General features: G+C 41.7%; 1 protein-coding gene across 1 annotated transcript; it reads right to left on the reverse strand.

The window, feature by feature from the left end:
- Positions 1-1,264: 1,264 nt before the first annotated feature.
- On the reverse strand, positions 1,265-27,203 carry LOC128642854 (sodium-coupled neutral amino acid transporter 3). Its single transcript, XM_053695699.1, has 4 exons — positions 27,084-27,203; positions 8,366-8,510; positions 2,543-2,646; positions 1,265-2,283 (listed from the first exon to the last, which is right to left on the reverse strand). The coding sequence occupies exons 1-4, from the start codon at positions 27,189-27,191 to the stop codon at positions 2,179-2,181; spliced, it is 462 nt and encodes a 153-aa protein (XP_053551674.1). The 5' UTR covers positions 27,192-27,203; the 3' UTR covers positions 1,265-2,178.
- Between the last annotated feature and the right edge of the window lie 668 nt (positions 27,204-27,871).

Genomic DNA, 27,871 nt, shown 5'->3' on the forward strand with positions numbered 1-27,871 from the left:
TTGTAACATTTTAGTTATGAGTTTTGTGAAACATTTTAGTTTCGCAAAATCCATAACTACTGGTCTCAGATCACAGAATGGATCTGGGCGGTATAGGCTAGAATGCAAGCATTTTAGCCGGACTGCACAAACTGTTATACAGCAGTATGAAAATCCTGCACTCAAGTCATTTTTTAAGTGCGGAATGGCTTGTTGCGTTACACGCTAAAATGCTTGCGTTATAGCTATACCGCAGCGACTTGTAATACGGGAGACCTGCCATTTCACGCACAATGGCCAATTTTTCAGCAGTATAGCCTAACCGCACCGTACCGCAAAACTTGTAATCTTGGTGAATGTTTGGTGTAAATGGCAGTGCATAGGACAATGGGTGGTGTGAATGGCAGTGCATAGGACAATGTGTGGTGTGAATGGCAGTGCATAGGACAATGGGTGGTGTGAATGGCAGTGCATCAGACAATGGGTGGTGTGAATGGCAGTGCATAGGACAATGTGTGGTGTGAATGGCAGTGCATAGGACAATGGGTGGTGTGAATGGTAGTGCATAGGACAATGGGTGGTGTGAATGGCAGTGCATAGGACAATGGGTGGTGTGAATGGCAGTGCATCAGACAATGGGTGGTGTGAATGGCAGTGCATAGGACAATGGGTGGTGTGAATGGCAGTGCATAGGACAATGTGTGGTGTGAATGGCAGTGCATAGGACAATGGGTGGTGTGAAAGGCAGTGCATCAGACAATGGGTGGTGTGAATGGTAGTGCATAGGACAATGTGTGGTGTGAAAGGCAGTGCATCAGACAATGGTGGTGTGAATGGCAGTGCATAAGACAATGGGTGGTGTGAATGGCAGTGCATAAGACAATGGGTGGTGTGAATGGCAGTGCATAGGACAATGGGTGGTGTGAATGGCAGTGCATAAGACAATGGGTGGTGTGAATGGCAGTGCATTGGACAATGGGTGGTGTGAATGTCAGTGAATATAACAATGGGTGATGTGAATGGCAGAGCAGGATGAATTAGGGCAGAGTAAATGACAATGTAGAAGGAACACAATACAAATTAAACAAAACAATGGAAGAATGTTGAGGATAAAACCCAGGAAGGAGTAAATCAGATGCAGATAGAAGAGGGAAGCAAACAGAATCTGATGTAGGACTAATGTGAGAGAATAGGATCACATACACTGCTAGTAATTTATGAAGTAAGAGATCGGTGAGGAAGTAGTAGATGCTAAGATAGCTACAAATACACTTACTGCCTGCTCTGAGATCAGACACGGAAACACATTTATCAGCTGTACATGGTAAATAACGAGCTATAGAAACATTTTTTTAAAAATTTATTTGCCACTTCATTGTCCATCATGAGGAGTCCGCGTGTTCTGGACTTGCGGATGTTGGGTCATGCGGGACTCAAGGCAGACACGGCCAGGAGTGTGTTAACAGAGAAGGGGCAATGCAGCGATTCCAATAAAGTAGAGAATATAGACAAATATTTCCTGAAGGAATCACAGTGATTAGGACGGAGGACAAATAATGATTAGTGCAGAAGGCAGCTGCTCTATAGACCTCTAAGCATAGCTATAAACTTGTAACAGTCCAGTATGTGCTCATATAACAGAGCCCTTGAATAATTAGCACTGCCCATATCTCCTACTGTGTGTAATAAGGCACCACACTCAACCAACAGAGCATACCTGTCGAAGGTCATTGTTTCGGATCAATATTATATTCTGTGTTTCTAAAAATGATTAAGGTAGATCAAGATATGTGCTTAGCATCACTATACAGTGTTCTGTCCTCTCCGACTGTAGTTACCTAACAGTGTGATGCACGGATATACCCTGCTACTATGGGTGGGCAGCGAGGTAGATACACTGATTTAGGCAGGGCACACCATATTCCCTGCACAGATATGGCACTGTGGTAGGCTCCCAACTCTGACGGACACAGAGGAACCAGGAGTTTTCATAGTGTGTGATACTCCAGAGTATTTTGCAGCAGCTGAGGGCAGGGAGTACTTGTGGGGTTGATTATCTTTTGTTCTGTTTTGATTGGATATCCCCCTCTCCCAGCTATTCTCAGTATCAGATCCATTATTCTGATCTTTAGCAAACAAGATGAACCCAAGAGAATTGTCCCAATGTCCTTGTTCAAGAGAGAGGGGACGTAGGGGAGGTTAGTGACCACCAGCACTGCTCTTCCCGGTAGTCACCCAGTCCACAATTATAAAAGTCAGACTCGTGATCATGAAGATGAAGCCTAGAGAGGCAAACAGGGCAGCCTACATGGGAAGAAGACAAGAGGTTATGAAGGTTGGATCATGGATAGGCGTCATAGAAAGGAAGATATGGAAAGGAGAGAATGAAGGAAAACAGATACGAAAGGAAGAAAAGAGCAAAGCATGCAGCATACATAATGCAAAAGAACAGAAAAAGAAATGTAGATCATCACTAATGGGATTAAGAGAAACAGAAAGACCAAGAGAAACAGAAAGACCAAAATGAAGAGACAAAGGGAGGCACAAAATAATGGTTAAGTACCTGAATCTTTGAACGTGAAAAGAGAGGTTCCTTTTCATTGGGAACTATGCGGATATAAAAGATGCTTGGAAGGATAAAGATCAGGCTGGGGGCCGAGGTTGCTCCTGTATGAAGAAGGGATATTAGTCTATATACTAAATAAAATGCAGCATATCAAAAAGACAGACCAAGCAGATATAATCTCACAATGATACCATAATGGGCCCAATGACCTAAAGCTTTCTGCTCAGGTGAGATGATATAAGAAGTCTCGCTATTACAGAGAGGTTCCTCAAGGAAACTATGAAACATAAATTTTACCTTGAGAGATGTTTATCTCACTATGGGCCAGATTACTAGTGGCAGCCTAATGGTTGTGCGCGAGCGATACTGGGTTTATTGCGCCTGTTTGCGCGTCGGGAGTAGAACGCGTATTACAAGTTGAAAGTAAACACAATCGCTTAAGCGCATTTGAAGTTAACGCGCATTGGGTTAGCACAACCTCAGAGCTCTGGTTAACTGTTTAGTGAAACAAAAAAAAGTGTCACAAAAAACATCATAAATACATTTAACAGTTACACTCATAATAACACTATCTAATAAAAATTATTTTTAAAAAAATATTGCACACAAAAGTTATAAGGGTGTTAGAAAAAAAAGCAGGCAAAGGGTTTTAATAGAGTTACAAACCTAAACAACTCTAAATATGTATGTGTATATATATATATATATATATATATATATGTGTGTGTGTGTGTGTGTGTACATATGTATTTATATGTGTATATATGTATTTACATACATATATATACACATACATATATATATATATATATATATATATATATATATATATATATATATATATATATATATATATATATATATATATATATATATAAGTGCATTGGAGCCCTTTGCAATTAAGCAGTGTTATACTATGTTTACTGTGAATATTTTACATTCCAATGTTCTGCACATAGCAGAATATCTTCTTTGTATTTTTAAATATATATATATATATATATATATATATATATATATATATATATATATATATACACACACACAGTATATATATATATCTGTACAGTATATAATCATGTGTATATATAAAAGTATAAATATATATTGTATCAAAATATCATCAGATATATGTAGAAATATGTATTTATAAATAAATAAAACATTCTTCAAAGTGAAGAACATTTGAATGTGAAATATTCATATTTTCATGTTCGGTTAGCTCACTTGAGAATATGTGATCGGGTTTTGCTCCATTGACTTCTATGGGGGTATACGTTATCACACTCACGATATTCTAAGATTATCCTTTTGCGTGCATCGGCGAAAACAGTTAACTTTCAACTAGTAATACAAGTGCAACCCAACGTGAGTAGAAAGCTTCTAGCGCAGTTAGTAGGCGAGTGAAAGCGCTAAAAAAGCAAAATTTATGCTTACCTTATAAATTTCTTTATCTTGCGATGTATCGAGTCCACGGATTCATCCAATACTTGTGGGATATTCTCCTTCCCAACAGGAAGTGGCAAAGAGAGCACCCACAGCAGAGCTGTCTATATAGCTCCTCCCTTAGCTCCACCCCCCAGTCATTCGACCGAAGGCTAGGAAGAAAAAGGAGAAACTATAGGGTGCAGTGGTGACTGAAGTTTTTTAAATAAAAATATACTACCTGTCTTAAATAGACAGGGCGGGCCGTGGACTCGATACATCGCAAGAGAAAGAAATTTATCAGGTAAGCATAAATTTTGTTTTCTCTTGCAAGATGTATTGAGTCCACGGATTCATCCAATACTTGTGGGATACCAATACCAAAGCTTTAGGACACGGATGAAGGGAGGGACAAGACAGGTACCTAAACGGAAGGCACCACTGCTTGTAGAACCTTTCTCCCAAAAATAGCCTCTGAAGAAGCAAAAGTATCAAATTTGGAAAAAGTATGAAGCGAAGACCAAGTCGCCGCCTTACAAATCTGTTCAACAGAAGCCTCATTTTTAAAAGCCCATGTGGAAGCCACTGTTTTAGTAGAATGAGCAGTAATCCTTTCAGGAGGCTGCTGGCCAGCAGTCTCATAAGCCAAACGGATGATGCTTTTCAGCCAAAAAGAAAGAGAGGTAGCCGTAGCCTTTTGAACTCTCCGCTTACCAGAATAGACAACAAACAACGAAGATGTTTGACGAAAATCTTTAGTTGCTTGTAAGTAGAACTTTAAAGCACGAACCACATCAAGATTGTGCAACAGACGTTCCTTCTTGGAAGAAGGATTAGGACACAGAGAAGGAACAACAATTTCCTGATTGATACTCCTATTAGAAACAACCTTAGGAAGGAATCCAGGTTTGGTACGCAAAACCACCTTATCAGCATGGAAAACAAGATAAGGTGAGTCACACTGTAAAGCAGATAACTCAGAAACTCTTTGAGCCGAAGAGATAGCTACTAAAAACAGAACTTTCCAAGATAGAAGCTTAATATCTATGGAATGCATAGGTTCAAACGGAACCCCTTGAAGAACTTTAAGAACTAAGTTTAAGCTCCAAGGCGGAGCAACAGGTTTGAATACAGGCTTGATCCTGAGTAAAGTCTGACTAAACGCCTGAACGTCTGGGACATCTGCCAGACGTTTGTGTAAAAGAATAGACAAAGCAGATATCTGTCCTTTCAAGGAACTAGCTGATAATCCCTTCTCCAATCCTTCTTGGAGAAAAGACAATATTCTAGGAATCCTAATCTTACTCTATGAGTAACCCTTGGATTCACACCAATGAAGATATTTTCGCCATATCTGATGATAGATTTTCCTGGTGACAGGCTTTCTAGCCTGAATCAGGGTATCAATGACCGACTCAGAAAACCCACGCTTTGATAAAATCAAGCGTTCAATCTCCAAGCAGTCAGACGCAAAGAAATTAGATTTGGATGCGTGAATGGACCCTGGATTAGAAGGTCCTGCCTCATCGGCAGAGTCCACGGTGGAACAGATGACATGTCCACCAGATCTGCATACCAAGTCCTGCGTGGCCACGCAGGCGCTATCAAAATCACCGAAGCTCTCTCCTGCTTGATTCTGGTAACCAGACGTGGAAGGAGAGGAAACTGTGGAAATACATAGGCCAGGTTGAAGGACCAGGGCACTGCTAGAGCATCTATCAGTACTGCCTGGGGATCCCGGGACCTGGACCCGTAACAAGGAAGCTTGGCGTTCTGACGAGACGCCATCAGATCTAATTCTGGTGTGCCCCATAGCCGAGTCAGCTGGGCAAATACTTCCGGATGGAGCTGCCACTCCCCCGGATGAAAAGTCTGGTGACTTAGGAAATCCGCCTCCCAGTTCTCTACCCCTGGGATATGGATTGCTGAAAGATGGCAAGAGTGAGTCTCCGCCCATCGGATTATTTTGGTCACCTCCATCATCGCTAGAGAACTCTGTGTTCCTCCTTGATGATTGATATAAGCTACAGTCGTGATGTTGTCCGACTGAAATCTGATTAACTTGGCCGCAGTCAGCTGAGGCCATGCCTGAAGAGCATTGAATATCGCTCTCAGTTCTAGAATGTTTATCGAGAGGAGAGCTTCCTCCTGAGACCATAAGCCCTGAGCTTTCAGGGAGTTCCAGACTGCACCCCAGCCCAGTAGGCTGGAATCTGTTGTTACTATGAGCCACTCTGGCCTGCGGAAACACATTCCCAGTGACAGGTGGTCCTGAGACAACCACCAGAAAAGAGAATCTCTGGTCTCCTGATCCAGATGTATTTGAGGAGATAAATCTGCATAATCCCCATTCCACTGTTCGAGCATGCATAGTTGCAGTGGTCTGAGGTGTAGGCGGGCAAAAGGAACTATGTCCATTGCCGCTACCATAAGTCCGATTACCTCCATACACTGAGCCACTGATGGCCGAGGAATGGAATGAAGAGCTCGGCAGGTGGTTATGAGTTTTGATTTCCTGACCTCCGTCAGAAATATTTTCATTTCTACTAAGTCTATCAGAGTCCCTATGTTCACCTTCCACCCATGAGATCTCAGAAAAACCAACACGATGTCCGTGTGGGACTTGGCTAGCTGGAAAGTTGACGCTTGAATTAAGATGTCGTCTAGATAAGGCGACACTCCTATGCCCCGCGGTCTTAGAACCGCCAAAAGGGACCCTAGCACCTTTGTGAAAATTCTGGGAGCTGTGGCCAACCCGAAGGGAAGGGCCACAAACTGGTAATGCCTGTCCAGAAAGGCGAATCTGAGGAATTGATGATGATCTCTGTGAATAGGGATGTGCAGATACGCATCCTTTAAGTCCACGGTGGTCATATATTGACCCTCCTGGATCAGAGGCAGAATGGTCCGAATGGTCTCCATCTTGAACGATTGTACCCTGAGGAATTTGTTTAGAATTTTGAGATCCAAGATTGGTCTGAAAGTTCCTTCTTTTTTGGGAACCACAAACAGATTTGAGTAAAACCCTAGCCCTTGTTCCGCTTTTGGAACTGGGCTAATCACTCCCATGGTATGTAGGTCTTCTACACAGCGTAAGAACGCCTCTCTCTTTGTCTGGTTTGCAGACAATTGAGAAATGTGAAATCTCCCCCTTGAAAGGGGAGTCTTTGAAGTCCAGAAGATAACCCTGGGTAACAATTTCTAAAACCCAGGAATCGTGAACATCTCTTGCCCAAGCCTGGGCGAAGAGAGAGAGTCTGCCCCCTACTAGATCCGGTCCCGGATCGGGGGCTACCCATTCATGCTGTCTTAGAGGGAGCAGCAGGCTTCTTGGCCTGTTTACCCTTGTTCCAAGCCTGGTTAGGTCTCCAGACTGACTTGGATTGGGCAAAATTCCCCTCTTGCTTCGCAGCTGGGGAAGAGGAAGAGGGACCACCCTTGAAGTTCCGAAAGGAACGAAAATTATTTTGTTTGGTCCTCATTTTATTTGTTTTATCCTGAGGGAGGGCATGGCCTTTCCCTCCAGTGATGTCTGAAATAATCTCTTTCAGTTCAGGCCCGAATAGGGTCTTTCCCTTGAAAGGGATGTTCAAAAGTTTAGATTTTGAGGACACATCAGCAGACCAGGACTTAAGCCATAAAGCCCTGCGCGCTAAAATGGCAAAACCTGAATTCTTTGCCGCTAATTTAGCCAGTTGAAAAGCGGCATCTGTAATGAAAGAATTAGCCAGCTTAAGGGCCTTAATTCTATCCATAATATCCTCTAATGGAGTCTCCATCTGAAGAGCCTCTTATAGAGCCTCGAACCAGAAAGCAGCTGCAGTAGTTACAGGAACAATGCATGCAATAGGTTGGAGAAGAAAACCTTGGTGAACAAAAATTTTCTTTAGGAGACCCCTTTTGCTTGAGAAAATAAAAACTAACATTTTTGTCACCACACTCACTTTACCCTTCCTAGTACTTAGAGTAGGCAAAGAGAATGACTGGGGGTGGAGCTAAGGAAGGAGCTATGTAGACAGCTCTGCTGTGGGTGCTCTCTTTGCCACTTCCTGTTGGGAAGGAGAATATCCCACAAGTATTGGATGAATCCGTGGACTCGATACATCTTGCAAGAGAAATAGCACTCCACTCATAATCTGGCCCTACGGCTTCTGTAAGTGAAGTAGAGAATCCTATATTACATTATAATATAATATTACATTATAAGGTCTTAAAAAAATCCCAAAGATTTTGTGTGATATCTCTTGAAAGCAGCGAGTTTGCGATCACCAGGCCCTTTTTGTGTTTGGGTTGATTAGCATGAAAATATGATGTGCAGTAGATACATTATTTAGGCTCTGTACCTTAGATAAAAGGAACATCAGCCAGCACAACTAGAATATAAATCGTTCTTACCAATAACTCCAAAAATATCCCTGATGCTGGGAACAAAGATGACAAGAATATTGACTGCCACCAATAAACATATAGCGATTACAATGTGGCGCCACCACCTAAAATCTTTCCCTGGGAAAATCAGCTGCTGGATTGCTCTTCGTATCTAGGGAGAGTGAAAGGAGTATAATTAGAATACAAAACAAACAAAAAAAGCAGAAGAGAGTACAGACAGCATTAAAGGGACAGTAAAGTCATAATTAGACATTCATGATTTAGACAGAGCATACAATTTTAAACAACTTTTCAATTTACTTTTATTTTTTAATTTGCTTCCCTCTCTTGTTATCCTTTGTTGAAGGGTTTATCTAGGGAAGCTCAGGAGCAGCAAAGCACCTGGGTGCTAGCTGCTGATTGGTGGCTGCATATATTTACTGAAATTTGATAATAGAAGTAAACTGGAAAGTTGTTTTAAAACAATATTTATGCTTACCTGATAAATGTATTTATTTCCGGATATGGAGAGTCTACAATGTCATCAATTACTAGTGGGAATATCACTCCTGGCCAGCAGGAGGAGGCAGAGAGCACCACAGCAAAGCTGTTAAGTGTCACTCTCCTACCCACAATCCCCAGTCTCATCCGACCGAAAGGAAATGGAAAAAGGAAAAACACAAAGGTGTAGAGGTACCTGAGGTTTAGTCAAACAATAACTGTCTTAAACTAAAGGGCGGGGTCGTGGACTCTCCATATCCAGAAATAAATAAATTTATCAGGTAAGCATAAATTTTGTTTTCTTTATATGGAGAGTCCACAACGTCATCAATTACTAGTGGGAACCAATACCCAAGCTAGAGGACACAGATTACTAGCGAGGGATAACAGGACAGGCAGACCTAAACAGAAGGCACCACCGCTTAACCCTTTAAGTGCTAAGCACTTTCCCACCTGGGTGCTAAGATTTTTTAATGTTTTTTTTCTTTTCTTTTTTTCTTTTCAGACCGCCAAGACTTACACTGTTGGAAAGGTTAGGCGATTACCTTTCCAATGGTGGGTCTTGGGGGTCTGTAGCTGCTTAGATGCCTGAGATACAGGCTTCTAAACAGCATGCCCCCTGCTCCTATACTTAACATTGTTAAGTATAAATAAAGTTGTGCGGTGACGTCATCACGTTTATTGCGCATGACGTCACCATGCAAAACGGGAAACCCCGGCGATGCCTGTCACTCTACAGGCACGATCACCGGGGTAGGAGCGGGTGGGAGCCCCCAGATCTCCCTCAAGGTGGGAGAGTGCTAGCGACGGCTCTGAGCCGTCGTTAGCACCAGAGTGGGAAACTCTGCGACGGCTCAGAGCCGTCGTTAGCACTCAAGGGCTTAAAGTACCTTTCTCCCAAAAGAAGCCTTAGCCGAAGCAAAAGTATCAAATTTCTAGAATTTGGAAAAAGTATGCAAAGAGAACCAAGTTGCAGCCTTGCAAATCTTGAAACTTCAATTTTGAAGGCCCAAGAAGAGGAGACAGCCATCGTGAAATGAGCAGTAATTCTCTCAGGAGGCTGCTTTCCAGCAGTCTCAAACAAAACAAATCACACTTCTCAACCAGAAGGAAAGAGAAGTAGAAGTAGCCTTCTGACCTTTACGCTTTCCAGAGAAACAAACAAACAGGTCAGAAGACTGGCGAAAATCCTTAGTTGCATGTAGATAAAATTTCTAAGCACACACAACATCCAAGTTGTGCAACAAACGTCCCATATTAGAAGAAGGATTAGGACATATAAAAGGAACAACAATTTCCAGATTAATAGTTCTAGCCGAAACCACTTTCGGAAGAAACCTAACTTAGAACCAAGAACTGCCTTATCAGCATGAAAATAAGGTAAGGCGAAACAAACTTCGAAGTCTAGAGTTCCGAGACTCACCGAGCAGAAGAGATAGCAAAAAGAAACAAAGCCTTCCAAGATAACAACTTAATATCTATGGAATGCAATGACTCAAACAGAGCCTGCTGCAAAGCTTAAGAACAAGGATAAGACTCCAAAGAGAAGTACTGACTGACCTTCCTGGAGAAAGAACAAAATCCTAGGAATCCGACCCCACTCCAAGGAGTAGCCCTTGGATTCACTCCAGTAAGGAATTTACACTATATCTTATGGTAAATCTTTCTAGAAAACGACTTGCGAGTCTAAATCAGGGTCTCAACGACCGACTCAGAAAAACCACGCTTAGACAGAACTAAGCGTTCAATCTCCAAGCAGTCAGTTTCAGAGAAACGAGATTTGGATGAAGGAATGGACCCTGATTTAGAAGATCCTTCCTACGAGGCAACCTCCAAGGTGGCAGGGATGATATCTTCACTAGGTCTGCATACCAAATCCTGCAAGGCCATGCAGGAGCTATTAGAATTACTGATGCTCACTCCAGTTTGATACAAGCAATGACTCATGGAAGGAGAGCAAACGGTAGAAACAGGTAAGTCAGATCGAAATCCCTAGGAACCGCCAAAGTGTCTATCAGGGTGGCCTGCGGATCTCTTGACCTCGAACCGTACCTTGGAAACTTGACATTCTGCTGAAATGCCATCAGATCCCACTCCAGCACCCCCCATTCGTGGGTTAACCAAAGAACACCTTCGGGTGGAAAGCCCACTCCCCGGGATGAAATGTCTGTTTTCTCAGGAAATCCGCTTTCCTGTTGTCCACCCTTGGAATGAGAATGGCAGATAGACCACAATTGTGAGCTTCCGCCCACTGAACAATCCGAGTCACCTCCTTCATGGCTAAGGAACTCCGAGTTCCTCCCTAGTGGTTGATGTAAGCCACTGTGGAGATATTGTCCGACTGGAACCTGATAAACCGGGCTAAGGATAGCTTAGGTCAAGCCATCAGAGTATTATAAATCGCAATTAAATCCAAGATGACGGAAGGTGTCCGGAAGCATGTGCCTTGAGACAGATGCTCCTGAAAAAGCCACCACGGGAGAGAGAGTCTCTTTTCGACTGATCTAGATCTATCCTCAGACAGATCCACATGATCCCCTTTCCACTGTCCGAGCATGCATTACTGCAGAGCTCTCAAATGGAATCAAGTAAAGGGAATGATGTCCATGGAAGCGACCATCAGACCACATACCTCTGTACATTGAGCCACTGATGGCCGAACAGAAGACTGCAGAGAGAGGCAAGAGAAAAGAATCTTTAGTTTTCTGAACTCTGTCGGAAATATTTTCATAGATAGGGAATCTATTATGGTCCCTAAGAAAACTACCCTTGTAGCTCAAACAAGGGAACTCTTTTCCAGATTCACTTTCCATCCGTGGGAAAGTAGAAAAGACAACAAGATCTCTGAATGATAGTTTGCTTGTTGAAAAGAAAGCGCCTGAACCAATATGTCGCCCAGGTAGTGTGCTAAAGCAATTCCCAGAGACCTGATCACTGCCAAGAGAGCCCCCATAACTCTTTGAGAAAATTCTGTGAGCTGTGGCAAGGCCAAAACAGAAGAGCCACAAACTAAACGTGTTTGTCTAGAAAGGCAAATCTCAGGAACTTGTGATGATCCCGGTGGATGGAAACATGAAGATATGCATCCTTCAGGTCTATGGTCGTCATGAACTGACCCTCTTGGACCAAAGGAAGAAAAGAACGAATGGATTCCATTTTGAAGGATAATACTCTGAGAAACTTGTTGAAACACTTCAAGTCTAGAATAAGTTGAAAAGTTCCCTCTTTTTTTGGGAACTATGAACAGATTTGACTAGAATCCTAGGACCTGTTCCTTTAGAGGAACTGGAACTATCACTCCCGGGGGGGAAGGATCCTGAACACATTTCAATAATGCCTCTCTCTTTATCTGGACTACAGATAATCATGAGAGGTGGCACCTGACCCTGGGAGGAAAATATTTGAATTCTATTTGAAACCCTGAGATACTATGTCCCCAGCTAAAATATCTGGGACATCCCGTATCCAATTTCACATCCTTTAGCTCTGTTCTTCTAGTCTTGTGGTAGAAAAGACCCTTAATATCTTAACTTATTTCTGTCAGACCAGGCACAAATAAAGTCACCCTTATAAGAGAGCGCCAGATGCTTGGACATAGAGGTAACATCAGTTGACCAAGATTTTAGCCACAACGCCCTGTGGCTAGCACAGCGAAGACAGCTATCTTCCCAGGAAATAAAGGAATTGGTTAGCTTGAGAGCCTTAATTCTGTCTTGGATCTCTTCCAAAGGAATCTCTACCAAAATTGAATCAGGCAAGGTGTACCAATAAGATGCCGTACTTGAGACAGAGGCAATACAAACTGCAGGATGCCATTGATCTTCAAATAAGCCTCCAGCTTTTGTCCTTAAAAGAGCAGCTATCCTCTATAGGGATAGTAGTTCTCTTAGCCAGCGTAGAAATTGTCCTTTCTACTGTAGGCACCATGAACCTGAATCTTTAAGGGAGTCAGCGACAGGAGACAGAGAAAAAGGAATCCCTGGCTTCTCCCATTCCTGTATAAAAAAAACTCTGTTGCACTGCCTGGAACAGGAAACACTTCCACAGTGGAATGAACATCATAGTATTTATTAAGTTTACTAGATTTCCTAGGGTTGACAATGATAGGCGAATCAGAGTCGTCCAAAGAAGCCAAAACCCCCTTTAACAATACACAAAGGTGTTCAAGCTTAAATGTGAAGGTTACTACTTCAGCATCAGATGAAGGAATTATACTGTCTGAATCTGAGATTTCACCTCAGAGGCTACAGGCGAAGCCTCCTCATCAGACTTATGAGAAAAGGCAACCAGTGTAGCAGTAGGCGGAACAGAAACCTCACTATCTGAATCTCTAAATTTCCTCTTGCGTTTTCCCTTTAACATAGGAAAAACAGATAATGCTGCAGATACTGCAGAAGATACCTGTGCAGTAAAATCTGCTGACAAAATAAACTCCTCCAGGTGACTGAGAGGAAAAGCAGGGCACTGTATGTGTAGCCATTAAGGCTTGGGACGTTTGAGGAGAAAGCTGTGGTCATGCCTAAACAGCATCATCCTGAGAGACATGAGGCTTAGAAAATAAAATTAAAAGTCCTCTTTAACAAGAGAAACAAAAAGCATAGTAACACAAATTAAAATCAATGGTAAACAGACATTTGTCCATAGGAGCAGGACCCCTGCTCCATAACCAAACAAAAAGCGCAAAATACTTTTATTTCTTTATTTTTTTTTAAATAGCGCTGTGACTTTAAATAAAAACAGAATTGACATGAAAGCATTACTTCATAAGAACAGACCCCAGTTCCAAATATACAATAAAACATGTAAATAGGGGCTATTGTAAAAATAAAACATGATAGGCTTTATATGCAATATAAATTAACATGGCATAGAAAGAGTTAACACACAGAGTCGTTGCGCCTACTTGCAAGCGCATTATACAGCCAAAAACACAGCAAATTGCTCTGACACTCCTTATGACAGAGATAAAACAAAGTACATAAACGGCAAACAATCCCTTCAACAAGTCTCTTAAACTCAGAGACATAGAACTGCTCCTTCTCAGAGAAAGGAGGCGGGATCTAATGCCGAAGCATAATCGGGCTTATAGCTAAGACCAGAAATGGTGCCTCTCCGTTCTCAGCTAGTTAAAGAGGCGGAGACACAAGGCAGCAAGAAATCAAATGCGTAGCTAGAATTGGCAGCGCACTACTTACATCCGCCCAGAAAAACATAATTTATGTAAGAACTTACCTGATAAATTCATTTCTTTCATATTGGCAAGAGTCCATGAGCTAGTGACATATGGGATATACAATCCTACCAGGAGGGGAAAAGTTTCCCAAACCTCAAAATGCCTATAAATATACCCCTCACCACACCCACAATTCAGTTTAACACAAGCAGTGGGGTGATAATGAAAGGAGTAGAAAGCATCAACAAAGGAAATTTGGAAATAATTGTGCTTTATACAAAAAAACATAACCACCATAAAAAGGGTGGGCCTCATGGACTCTTGCCAATATGAAAGAAATGAATTTATCAGGTAAGTTCTTACATAAATTATGTTTTCTTTCATGTAATTGGCAAGAGTCCATGAGCTAGTGACATATGGGATATCAATACCCAAGATGTGGATCTCCACTCAAGAGTCACTAGAGAGGGAGGGAATAAAATAAAAACAGCCATAATCTGCTGAAAAAAATTAATCCACAACCCAAAAAACAGAATTTATGTTTACCTGATAAATTACTTTCTCCAACGGTGTGTCCGGTCCACGGCGTCATCCTTACTTGTGGGATATTCTCTTCCCCAACAGGAAATGGCAAAGAGCCCAGCAAAGCTGGTCACATGATCCCTCCTAGGCTCCGCCTACCCCAGTCATTCGACCGACGTTAAGGAGGAATATTTGCATAGGAGAAACCATATGTTACCGTGGTGACTGTAGTTAAAGAAAATAAATTATCAGACCTGATTAAAAAACCAGGGCGGGCCGTGGACCGGACACACCGTTGGAGAAAGTAATTTATCAGGTAAACATAAATTCTGTTTTCTCCAACATAGGTGTGTCCGGTCCACGGCGTCATCCTTACTTGTGGGAACCAATACCAAAGCTTTAGGACACGGATGAAGGGAGGGAGCAAATCAGGTCACCTAAATGGAAGGCACCACGGCTTGCAAAACCTTTCTCCCAAAAATAGCCTCAGAAGAAGCAAAAGTATCAAATTTGTAAAATTTAGAAAAAGTGTGCAGTGAAGACCAAGTCGCTGCCTTACATATCTGATCAACAGAAGCCTCGTTCTTGAAGGCCCATGTGGAAGCCACAGCCCTAGTGGAGTGAGCTGTCATTCTTTCAGGAGGCTGCCGTCCGGCAGTCTCATAAGCCAATCGGATAATGCTTTTAATCCAGAAGGAGAGAGAGGTAGAAGTTGCTTTTTGACCTCTCTGTTTACCAGAATAAACAACAAACAAAGACAAGTTTGTCTGAAATCCTTAGTAGCTGCTAAGTAAAATTTGAGAGCACGAACTACATCCAAGTTGTGCAACAAACGTTCCTTCTTTGAAACTGGATTAGGACACAAAGAAGGCACAACTATCTCCTGGTTAATGTTTTTGTTAGAAACAACTTTTGGAAGAAAACCAGGTTTAGTACGCAAAACCACCTTATCTGCATGGAACACCAGATAAGGAGAAGAACACTGCAGAGCAGATAATTCTGAAACTCTTCTAGCAGAAGAAATTGCAACCAAAAACAAAACTTTCCAAGATAATAACTTAATATCAACGGAATGTAAGGGTTCAAACGGAACCCCCTGAAGAACTGAAAGAACTAGGTTGAGACTCCAAGGAGGAGTCAAAATTTTGTAAACAGGCTTGATTCTAACCAGAGCCTGAACAAAGGCTAGAACATCTGGCACAGCTGCCAGCTTTTTGTGAAGTAACACAGACAAGGCAGAAATCTGTCCCATCAAGGAACTTGCAGATAATCCTTTTTCCAATCCTTCTCGAAGGAAGGATAGACTCTTAGGAATCTTAACCTTGTCCCAAGGGAATCCTGCAGATTCACACCAACAGATATACCAAATTATGTGGTAATTTTTCTGGTTACAGGCTTTCAGGCCTGAACAAGAGTATTAATAACAGAATCTGAGAACCCTCGCTTTGATAAGAGCAAGCGGTCAATCTCCAAGCAGTCAGCTGGAGTGGGTCGAACGGACCTAGAACAAGAAGGTCTCGTCTCAAAGGTAGCTTCCATGGTGGAGCCGATGACATATTCACCAGATCTGCATACCAAGTCCTGCGTGGCCACGCAGGAGCTATCAAAATCACCGACGCCCTCTCCTGATTGATCCTGGCTACCAGCCTGGGGATGAGAGGAAACGGCGGGAACACATAAGCTAGTTTGAAGGTCCAAGGTGCTACTAGTGCATCCACTAGAGCCGCCTTGGGATCCCTGGATCTGTACCCGTAGTAAGGAACTCTGAAGTTCTGACGAGAGGCCATCAGATCCATGTCTGGAATGCCCCACGGTTGAGTGACTTGGGCAAAGATTTCCGGATGGAGTTCCCACTCCCCCAGATGCAATGTCTGACGACTCAGAAAATCCGCTTCCCAATTTTCCACTCCTGGGATGTGGATAGCAGACAGGTGGCAGGAGTGAGACTCCGCCCATAGAATGATTTTGGTCACTTCTTCCATCGCTAGGGAACTCCTTGTTCCCCCCTGATGGTTGATGTATGAACTTGGCCCTCGCTAGCTGAGGCCAAGCTTTGAGAGCATTGAATATCGCTCTCAGTTCCAGAATATTTATCGGTAGAAGAGATTCTACCCGAGACCAAAGACCCTGGGCTTTCATGGATCCCCAGACCGCGCCCCAGCCCATCAGACTGGCGTCGGTCGTGACAATGACCCACTCTGGTCTGCGGAAGGTCATCCCTTGTGACAGGTTGTCCAGGGACAGCCACCAACGGAATGAGTCTCTGGTCCTCTGATTTACTTGTATCTTCGGAGACAAGTCTGAATAGTTCCCATTCCACTGACTGAGCATGAACAGTTGTAATGGTCTTAGATGAATGCGCACAAAAGGAACTATGTCCATTGCCGCTACCATCAAACCTATCACTTCCATGCACTGCGCTATGGAAGGAAGAGGAACGGAATGAAGTATCCGACAAGAGTCTAGAAGTTTTGTTTTTCTGGCTTCTGTCAGAAAAATCCTCATTTCTAAGGAGTCTATTATAGTTCCCAAGAAGGGAACCCTCGTTGACGGAGATAGAGAACTCTTTTACACGTTCACTTTCCATCCGTGAGATCTGAGAAAGGCCAGGACAATGTCCGTGTGAGCCTTTACTTGAGGAAGGGACGACGCTCGAATCAGAATGTCGTCCAAGTAAGGTACTACAGCAATGCCCCTTGGTCTTAGCACCGCCAGAAGGGACCCTAGTACCTATGAGAAAATCCTAGGAGCAGTGGCTAATCCGAAAGAAAACGCCACGAACTGGAAATGCTTGTCCAGGAATGCAAACCTTAGGAACCGATGATGTTCCTTGTGGATAGGAATATGTAGATACGCATCCTTGAAATCCACCTTGGTCATGAATTGACCTTCCTGGATGGAAGGAAGAAGTGTTCGAATGGTTTCCATCTTGAACGATGGAACCTTGAGAAACTTGTTCAAGATCTTGAGATCTAAGATTGGTCTGAACGTTCCCTCTTTTTTGGGAACTATGAACAGATTGGAGTAGAACCCCATCCCTTGTTCTCCTAATGGAACAGGATGAATCACTCCCATTTTTAGCAGGTCTTCTACCCAATGTAAGAATGCCTGTCTTCTTATCTGAAGACAACTGAGACCTGTGGAACCTCCCCCTTGGAGGAAGCCCCTTGAACTCCAGAAAATAACCTTGGGAGACTATTTCTAGCGCCCAAGGATCCAGAACATCTCTTGCCCAAGCCTGAGCGAAGAGAGAGAGTCTGCCCCCCACCAGATCCGGTCCCGGATCGGGGGCCCGCATTTCATGCTGTCTTGGTAGCAGTGGCAGGTTTCTATTACCTTCCTGCTTAGAGGACGTAGCCCTTGGGGCTGATCCGTTTCTGCGAAAGGGACGAAACTTAGGTTTATTTTTGGTCTTGAAAAGACCTATCCTGAGGAAGGGCGTGGCCCTTGCCCCCAGTGATATCAGAGATAATCTCTTTCAAGTCAGGGCCAAAGAGTGTTTTCCCCTTGAAAGGAATGTCAAGCAATTTGTTCTTGGAAGACGCATCCGCTGCCCAAGATTTTAACCAAAGCGCTCTGCGCCACAATAGCAAACCCAGAATTTTTTCGCCGCTAACCTAGCCAATTGCAAGGTGGCGTCTAGGGTGAAAGAATTAGCCAATTTAAGAGCACGAATTCTGTCCATAATCTCCTCATAAGAAGAAGAATTACTAATAATCGCCTTTCCTAGCTCATCAAACTAGAAACACGCGGCTGCAGTGACAGGGACAATGCATGCAATTGGTTGTAGAAGGGAACCTTGCTGAACAAACATCTTTTTTAGCAGACCTTCTAATTTTTTATCCATAGGATCTTGGAAAGCACAACTATCTTCTATGGGTATAGTGGCGCGCTTATGTAGAGTAGAAACCGCCCCCTCGACCTTGGGGACTGTCTGCCATCAGTCCTTTCTGGGGTCGACTATAGGAAAACAATTTTATAAATATGGGGGGAGGTACTAAAGGTATACCGGGCCTGTCCCATTCTTTACTAACAATGTACGCCACCCGCTTGGATATAGGAAAAGCTTCGGGGGGCCCCGGGGCCTCTAAGAACTTTTCCATTTTACATAGTGGTTCTGGAATGACCAGATAATCACAATCATCCAAATTGGATAACACCTCCTTAAGCAGAGCGCGGAGATGTTCCAACTTAAATTTAAAAGTAATCACATCAGGTTCAGCTTGTTGAGAAATGTTTCCTGAATCTGAAATTTCTCCCTCAGACAAAACCTCCCTGGCCCCCTCAGACTGGTGTAGGGGCCCTTCAGAAACCATATCATCAGCGTTCTCATGCTCTACAGAATTTTCTAAAACAGAGCAGTCGCGCTTTCGCTGATAAGTGGGCATATTGGCTAAAATGTTTTTGATAGAATTATCCATTACAGCCGTTAAATGTTGCATAGTAAGGAGTATTGGCGCACTAGATGTACTAGGGGCCTCCTGTATGGGCAAGACTGGTGTAGACGAAGGAGGGGGTGATGCAGTACCATGCTTACTCCCCTCACTTGAGGAATCATCTTGGGCATCATTTTTACTAAATTTTTTTTTTTATGACATAAAATACATATAGTTAAATGAGAAGGAACCTTGGTTTCCCCACAGTCAGAACACAATCTATCTGGTAGTTCAGACATGTTAAACAGGCATAAACTTGATAACAAAGCACAAAAAACGTTTTAAAATAAAACCGTTACTGTCACTTTAAATTTTAAACTAAACACACTTTATTACTGCAATTGCGAAAAAGTATGAAGGAATTGTTCAAAATTCACCAAAATTTCACCACAGTGTCTTAAAGCCTTAAAAGTATTGCACACCAAATTTGGAAGCTTTAACCCTTAAAATAACGGAACCGGAGCCGTTTTTATATTTAACCCCTTTACAGTCCCTGGAATCTGCTTTGCTGAGACCCAACCAAGCCCAAAGGGGAATACGATACCAAATGATGCCTTCAGAAAGACTTTTCTATGTATCAGAGCTCCACACACATGCAGCTGCATGCCATGCTGTCCTCAAAAACAAGTGCGCCATACCGGCGCGAAAATGAGGCTCTGACTATGATTAGGGAAAGCCCCTAAAGAATAAAGTGTCTAAAACAGTGCCTGCCGATATAATCATATCAAAATACCCAGAATAAATGATTCCTCAAGGCTAAATATGTGTTAATAATGAATCGATTTAGCCCAGAAAAAGTCTACAGTCTTAATAAGCCCTTGTGAAGCCCTTATTTACTATCTTAATAAACATGGCTTACCGGATCCCATAGGGAAAATGACAGCTTCCAGCATTACATCGTCTTGTTAGAATGTGTCATACCTCAAGCAGTAAGAGACTGCACACTGTTCCCCCAACTGAAGTTAATTGCTCTCAACAGTCCTGTGTGGAACAGCCATGGATTTTAGTTACGGTGCTAAAATCATTTTCCTCATACAAACAGAAATCTTCATCTCTTTTCTGTTTCTGAGTAAATAGTACATACCAGCACTATTTTAAAATAACAAACTCTTGATTGAATAATGAAAACTACAGTTAAACACTAAAAAACTCTAAGCCATCTCCGTGGAGATGTTGCCTGTACAACGGCAAAGAGAATGACTGGGGTAGGCGGAGCCTAGGAGGGATCATGTGACCAGCTTTGCTGGGCTCTTTGCCATTTCCTGTTGGGGAAGAGAATATCCCACAAGTAAGGATGACGCCGTGGACCGGACACACCTATGTTGGAGAAATATAAGTTTATTTCATTTGAAAGAAAAAAACAAACCAAAAGCAGAAGAATCAAACTGAAACAGCTGCCTGAAGAACTTTTCTACCAAAAACTGCTTCCGAAGAACCAAATACATCAAAACGGTAGAATTTAGTAAATGTAAGCAAAGAGGACCAAGTTGCCGCTTTGCAAATCTGATCAACTGAAGCTTCATTCTTAAAAGCCCACAAAGTGGAGACTGATCTAGTAGAATGAGCTGTAATTCTCTGAGGCGGGGCCTGACCCGACTCCAAATAAACTTGATGAATCAAAAGTTTCAACCAAGAAGCCAAGGAAATAGCAGAAGCCTTCTGACCTTTCCTAGGACCAAAAAATAAAACAAATAGACTGGAAGTCATCCTGAAATCTTAAGTAGCTTCCACATAATATTTCAAAGCTCTTACCACATCCAAAGAATGTAAGGAACTTTCCAAAGAATTCTTAGGATTAGGACACAAGGAAGGGACAACAATTTCTCTACTAATGTTGTTAGAATTCACAACCTTAGGTAAAAATTAAAAAGAAGTCTGCAAAACTGCCTTATCCTGATGAAAAAAATCAGAAAAGGAGACTCACAGGAAAGAGCAGATAACTCAGAAACTCTTCTAGCAGAAGAGATGGCCAAAAGGAACAACACTTTCCAAAAAATGCATAGGTTCAAATGTAAGAACCTGTAAAGCCAAAATAAGACTCCAAGGAGGAGAAACTGATTAAATAACAGGTTTAATAAGAACTAAAGCCTGTACAAAACAGTGTATATCAGGAAGTATAGCAATCTTTCTGTGAAATAAAACAGAAAGAGCGGAGATTTGTCCTTTCAAGAAACTTGCAGACAAACCCTTATCCAAACCGTCCTGAAGAAACTGTAAAATTCTAGGAATTCTAAAAGAATGCCAGGAGATTTTATGAGAACACCATTAAATGTAAGTCTTCCAAACTCTATAATAAATATTTCTAGAAACAGATTTACGAGGTTGCAACATAGTATTAATCACTGAGTCAGAGAAACCTCTATGACTTAGTACTAAGCGTTCCATTTCCATACCTTCAAATTTAATGATTTGAAATCCTGATGGAAAAACGGACCTTGAGATAGTAGGTCTGGCCGAACGGAAGTGGCCAAGGCGGACAACTGGACATCTGAACCAGATCCACATACCAAAACCTGTGTGGCCATGCTGGAGCCACCAGCAACACAAATGATTGTTCCATGATGATTTTAGAGATCACTCTTGGAGGAGAACTAGAGGCGGGAAATGTAAGCAGGATGATAACACAGAAGAAGTGTCAGCGCATCCACTGCTTCCGCCTAAACATCCCTGAACCTGGACAGGTATCTGGGAAGTTTCTTGTTTAGATGAGAGGCCATGAGATCTATCTCTGGAAGACCCCACAACTGAACAATCTGAGAAAACACATCTGGATGGAGAGACCACTCCCCTGGATGTAAAGTCTGGCGGCTGAGAAAATCCGCTTCCCAATTGTCTACACCTGGGATATGCACCGCAGAGATTAGACAAGAGCTGGATTCCGCCCAAACAAGTATCCGAGATACTTCTTTCATAGCTTGGGGACTGTGAGTCCCACCCTGATGATTGACATATGCCACTGTTGTGATATTGTCTGTCTGAAAACAAATGAACGGTTCTCTCTTTAGCAGAGGCCAAAACTTAAGAGCTCTGAGAATTGCACAGAGTTCTAAAATATTTATTGGTAATCTCGCCTCTTGAGATTTCCAAACCCCTTGTGCTGTCAGAGATCCCCAAACAGCTCCCCAGCCTGAAAGACTCGCATCTGTTGTGATCACAGTCCAGGTTGGCCGAACAAAAGAAGCCCCTTGAACTAAACGATGGTGATCTATCCACCATGTCAGAGAGTGTCGTACATTGATTCAGCATACAAAGCTGTAGAGGTCTCATGGGAAAACGAGCAAAGGGGTTCGCGTCTGATGCTGCAGTCATGAGACCTAAAACTTCCATGCACATAGCCACTGAAGGGAATGACAGACTGAAGGTGCCGGCATGCTGCAACCAATTATAAATGTCTCTTGTCTGTTAGAGACAGAGTCATGGACACTGAATCTATCTGGAAGCCTAAAAAGGTGACCCTTGTCTGAGGAATCAAGAAACTTTTGGTAAATTGATCCTCCAACCATGTTTCCAAAGAAACAACACTAGTTGATTGGTGTGAGATTCTGCAGCACGCAAAGACTAAGCTAGTACCAAGATGTCGTCCAAATAAGGAAACACCGCAATACCCTGTTCTCTGATTACAGAGAGTAGGGCACCCAAAACCTTTGAAAAGATTTTTGGAGCTGTTGCTAGGCCAAATGGAAGAGCAACAAATTGGTAATGCTTGTTTAGAAAAGAGAATCTCAGAAACTGATAATGTTCTGGATGAATCGGAACATGAAGGTATGCATCCTGCAAGTCTATTGTGGACATATAATGTCCTTGCTGAACAAAAGGCAGAATAGTCCTTATAGTCACCATCTTGAAAGTTGGTACTCTTACATAACGATTAAAAATTTTCAGATCCAGAACTGGTCTGAATACATTTTCCTTCTTTGGTACAATGAATAGATTTGAATAAAACCCCAAACCTTGTTCCTGAGGAGGAACTGGCATGATTACCCCTGAAGACTCCAGGTCTGAAACGCACTTCAGGAAAGCCTGAGCTTTTACTGGATTTACTAGGATACGTGAGAGAAAAAATCTTCTCACAGGAGGTCTTACTCTGAATCCTATTCGATACCCTTGAGAGACAATGCTCTGAATCCATTGATTTTGGGTAGATTTTATCCAAATATCCTTGAAAAACCTTAATCTGCCCCCTACCAGCTGAGCTGGAATGAGGGCCGCATCTTCATGCGGACTTAGGGGCTGACTTTGGTTTCCTAAATGGCTTGGATTTATTCAAATTTGAGGAAGGCTTCCAATTGGAAGCAGACTTCTTGGGGGGAGGATTGAGTTTTTGTTCCTTATTCTGACGAAAGGAACGAAAAAGGTTAGAAGCCTTAGATTTACCCTTAGGTTTTTAATCCTGAGGCAGAAAAAAACTCCCTTCCCCCAGTGACAGTTGAAAAAATAGAATCCAACTGAGAACCAAATAAATTATTACCTTGGAAAGAAAGAGATAGTAATCTAGGTTTAGATGTCATATCAACATTCCAAGATTTACGCCACAAAGCTCTTCTAGCTAAAAAAGCTAAAGACATGGATCTAACATCAATTTTGATAATATCAAAAATTGCATCACAAATAAAAAGATTAGCATATTGCAATAGGCGAATAACGCTAGATAAGTCAGAATCCAATTCCTGTTGCGCTAAATTCTCCAACCAGAAGGTTGATGCAGCCGCAACATCAGCCAAAGAAATTGCAGGTCTGAGAAGATGACCTAAATATAAATAGGCCTTCCTTAGATAAGATTCAAGCTTCCTATCTAAATGATCCTTAAAGGAAGTACTATCTTCCATAGGAATAATGGTACGTTTAGCAAGAGTAGAAATAGCCCCATCAACTTGGGGATTTTTTCCCAAAACTCTATAGATTTTGCTGGTAAAGGATACAATTTTAAACCTTGAAGAAGGAATAAAAGAAGTACCTGGCTTATTCCATTCCCTAGAAATCATATCAGAAATAGTCTCAGGAATAGGAAAAAACCCTGGAGAAACCACAGGAGGTTTAAAAACAGCATTTAAACGTTTATTAGAATGAACGTCAATAGGACTGGTTACCTCAATATCCAAAATAATTAACACTTCTTTTAATAAAGAACACATATACTCTATTTTAAATAAATAAGTAGATTTGTCAGTGTCAATGTCTGAGGAAGGATCTTCTGTATCAGACAGATCCTCATCAGAAGAGGATAAATTATGTTGTTGGTCATTTGAAATTTCATCAACTAAATGAGAAGTTTAAAAAGACCTTTACATTTATTAGAAGGTGGAAATGCAGACAAAGCCTTCAAAATAGAATCAGAAACAAATTCCTTAAAATTTACAGGTATATCATGCACATTAGAAGTTGAAGGAACTACAACTGGCAATGTACTATTACTGATGGATACACTAACTGCATGTAAAAGTTTATCATGACAACTATTACAAATGACATTCGGTGAAATAATTTCAACAATTTTACAACAAATGCACTTAGCTTTGGTAGGACCGATGTCAGGCAGCAATGTTCCAGCAGAAACTTCTGAGGCAGGATCAGATAGAGACATCTTGCAAAATGTAAGAGAAAAAACAACATATAAAGCAAAATTATCTATTTCCTTATATGACAGTTTCAGGAATGGGAAAAAAAGCAAATAGTATAGACCTCTGATAGAGAAAAAATCAAGAGGCAAACATCAATGGGGTATTGAAATAATGAAAAAGTTTGGCGCCAAGTATGACGCACAACGTAACGTAAACTTTTTGGCGCCAAAAAATAACCGGAAATGACACACTCGCGTCACTAGTGACGCAACCGTGTGAAAGGTCTCGGCGTCAAGTATGACGCCGGAAATGACGAAGTTGCGTCATAGACGTATTTTTACGCGCCAAAAAAAGTTCGCGCCAAGAATGACGCAATAAAGTTTAGCATTTGATGCACCCACGGGCCTAATGCCGCCCGCAATTTGCAAAAAGTAGTCAATTGAAAAAAGACTAAACCCCAGGTAAGAATAAAATTTCTTTAAAAGATGTTTATGTTACCCAAATATGAAACCGACAGCCTGCAGAAGGAAATACATGAACCTGACTCATGGCAAATATAAGTACAATACATATATTTAGAACTTTATATAAATGCATAAAGTGCCAAACCATAGCTGAGGTGTCTTAAGTAATAAAAAACATACTTACCAAAAGACACCCATCCACATATAGCAGATAGCCAAACCAGTACAGAAACAGTTATCAGTAGAGGTAATGGTAAATTGAGTGTATATAAAAAAAAAGTCATCCCTGCACTACGGTGGACGCTACCCCATATACTAGCAGAGAGAGTCTAATGGGGTAATATGCACATGTAGAAGCTGCCACAGCTGCAGATCATAAAAAAAGTGCAATTTAAACAGAAACATAGCCTCAGGGGATGATTTAAAAAATACAAGAAATAAACCCCCCATGTCTCACACATATATAACATGCCTGCCACTGCCTAAATAAAATCCTTCCCAAAGGATTAATGTGTACCAATAACGTTGCAGATCAATCAGTTATTTTATTAAGTGCCCATCTCCTTACCTAGAAGACAAGAAGGCACTTACCCACAAATCTAGCTGTCAGGCAGGACGACAGCTTACATGGTGTGAGAGGAGGCCACTCCTCACAGAGACCTGTAGAAAGAAAAAGAACAGATTAAACCTACTCTATTTTTTATACCATGGGCAGCAAATATGTTAGGAAAACTCAGCAAGGCCCACCTCACAAGTTCCTAACTGCTTTGAAGCCACCACTACTTTACTGCAGAGATTGACGTGGACTACAGCTATACCCAAATATCTTGCTTGTAGCGAAAAGAAATCCGATTTTCTTCAGACACCAAAACTTCACCTCCTCCATTGACAGAGGCAAAGAGAATGACTGGGGATTGTGAGTAGGGGAGTGACACTTAACAGCTTTGCTGTGGTGCTTTTTGCCTCCTCCTGCTGGCCAGGAGTGATATTCCCACTAGTAATTGATGACATTGTGGACTCTCCATATCTTAGGAAAGAAATTGTATGTTCTACCTAAATCATTAAAGAACAATGTTGGGTTTCATGTCCCTTTAAGGTCCATGTGAGAGAGTATAAATCCAGATCATATGTTGGGGGGAAAATATCAGTCAAAATAATAAAATTGGAACTCATAAGACACAAGAAAAACAGTGCAATGGACAGTGAGTTTTACTGTTTGAAGAAAGCACCACCCAGACGTCTTCTTTGTTTGGTACGGGCTGTGCTTTCCAGGCACTTCCCTACTACATACACAAATATCAGTCCAGCCAAACTTTTAAATTAAAACTGACCTTTGATACAACAGCGTCCAACGTTAAAATATTAAACGTTTTGATCTTACAATGAGATTTTAGTAATTTATGATCATGAACATTAATAACAGAAGTAAATTGAAAATTCTCTTAAAATGACATGCTCTATCTCAGGGGTCAGCAACCTGGGCTCTCTTGGTGTTTTCCCATGATGCTTAGGCCGCTTAAAGACACTTAAGCATTATGGGAAATGTAGTTCTAAAACATCTGGAAAACCAAGGTTGCTGACCCCTGAGATAGAGCATGTCATTTTAAGAGAATTTTCAATTTACTTCTGTTATTAATGTTCATGATCATAAATTACTAAAATCTCATTGTAAGATCAAAACGTTTAATATTTTAACCATGAAGGGTTAATTTCTTATCACTTTAACGGGTTAATGACTGGAATTGAGAAGCAGCGAGCTGTGGAACAGATAATATGGTGTGAGGTCAGGCGAGAGAGCAGAGATAGTATTGTGCGAGCCTATGTGAGGGTAAGTGCAAACAGTGACAGATCATATGATAAAGAACAAACCTGCCCTAAAACCTCCCCAACAGGCCAGATTTTCAGGATTACCTTGAATGAGAGCAGGTAAAATAACCATGTTTACTAACAGCTGATTATTTCACCTGTGCTCCAGTTCAGATATCCTCAAAACCTGGCCAGTTAGAGAGGCCTGAGGAAAGGTTTGAAAACCAGTGATATAGAGCAATATGTAGCCCTGTGGGAGATCAAGTGACACGGGGAACCTCTCACCGGGAAGAGAACCACCGGAACTGTGAGAGTGACTGCAACCAACACGGCAAGCCGAACACAAAGCATCAGTGTATCCAGGGGATCAACCTTACTATAGGTGTGTAACATCTCAGACTCCACATTACCTGAAAGAAAGATGCAGGAATACTGAGTTATAGGGATAATGACGTACATAATCAGCTGACTGCTTATTTCATCAGTAGATATGAAACACTGTGAGATAGCTTCCCTCTTTATAATAGAAACACCTGTATATAAGCTTTCTACAGATACATACAATCCTATTAAAATCCCCAACGTGTTGAGAGAGAGGGAGACAGAGAGCGAGAATGACAAGTTCACTAAATATTAAAGGGACATGAAACCTAAAAATATTCTTTCAGGTTTTAGATAGAGCAGACAATTTTAAACAACTTTCCAATTGATTTATTTTATATAATTTGCTTCATTCTTTTGGTATCCTTTCTTGAAAAAGCATATCTAGACAAGCTCAGGAGCTCAGAGGTAGCTGCTGATTGGTGGCTGCACATATAGGCCTCTTGTGATTGGCTTACTGACGTGTTTAGCTATCTCCCAGTAGTTCATTGCTGCTGCTTCAAAAAAAGGATACCAAGAGAACAAAGAAAAATTGATAATAGGACTATAAGTGGTATATAACAAATGCCACAAACTAGACACCAGGGGGCGCTCTTAGTACAAATAAATGACATACATGTATAATAATAATAATAAAAAAAGGCAAATAATAAACCTTAAATTAACAAAAAAAAGTCTGCTGACTAGTCCAG

This window comes from Bombina bombina, chromosome 12 (genome assembly GCF_027579735.1).
Source record: "Bombina bombina isolate aBomBom1 chromosome 12, aBomBom1.pri, whole genome shotgun sequence".
In the NCBI taxonomy this organism is placed as follows: Eukaryota; Metazoa; Chordata; class Amphibia; order Anura; family Bombinatoridae; genus Bombina; species Bombina bombina.

Excerpts from the sequence above, each read along its gene's own strand:
- LOC128642854 (XM_053695699.1), bottom strand. The coding sequence starts at position 27,191 with ATGTTACACACCTATAGTAAGGTTGATCCCCTGGATACACTGATGCTT. Across the intron at positions 8,511-27,083 it reads TTCCGGTGGTTCTCTTCCCG|ATACGAAGAGCAATCCAGCA; the intron begins GTGAGAGGTTCC and ends CACTCTCCCTAG. Across the intron at positions 2,284-2,542 it reads TTTCACGTTCAAAGATTCAG|GCTGCCCTGTTTGCCTCTCT; the intron begins GTACTTAACCAT and ends CTTCCCATGTAG.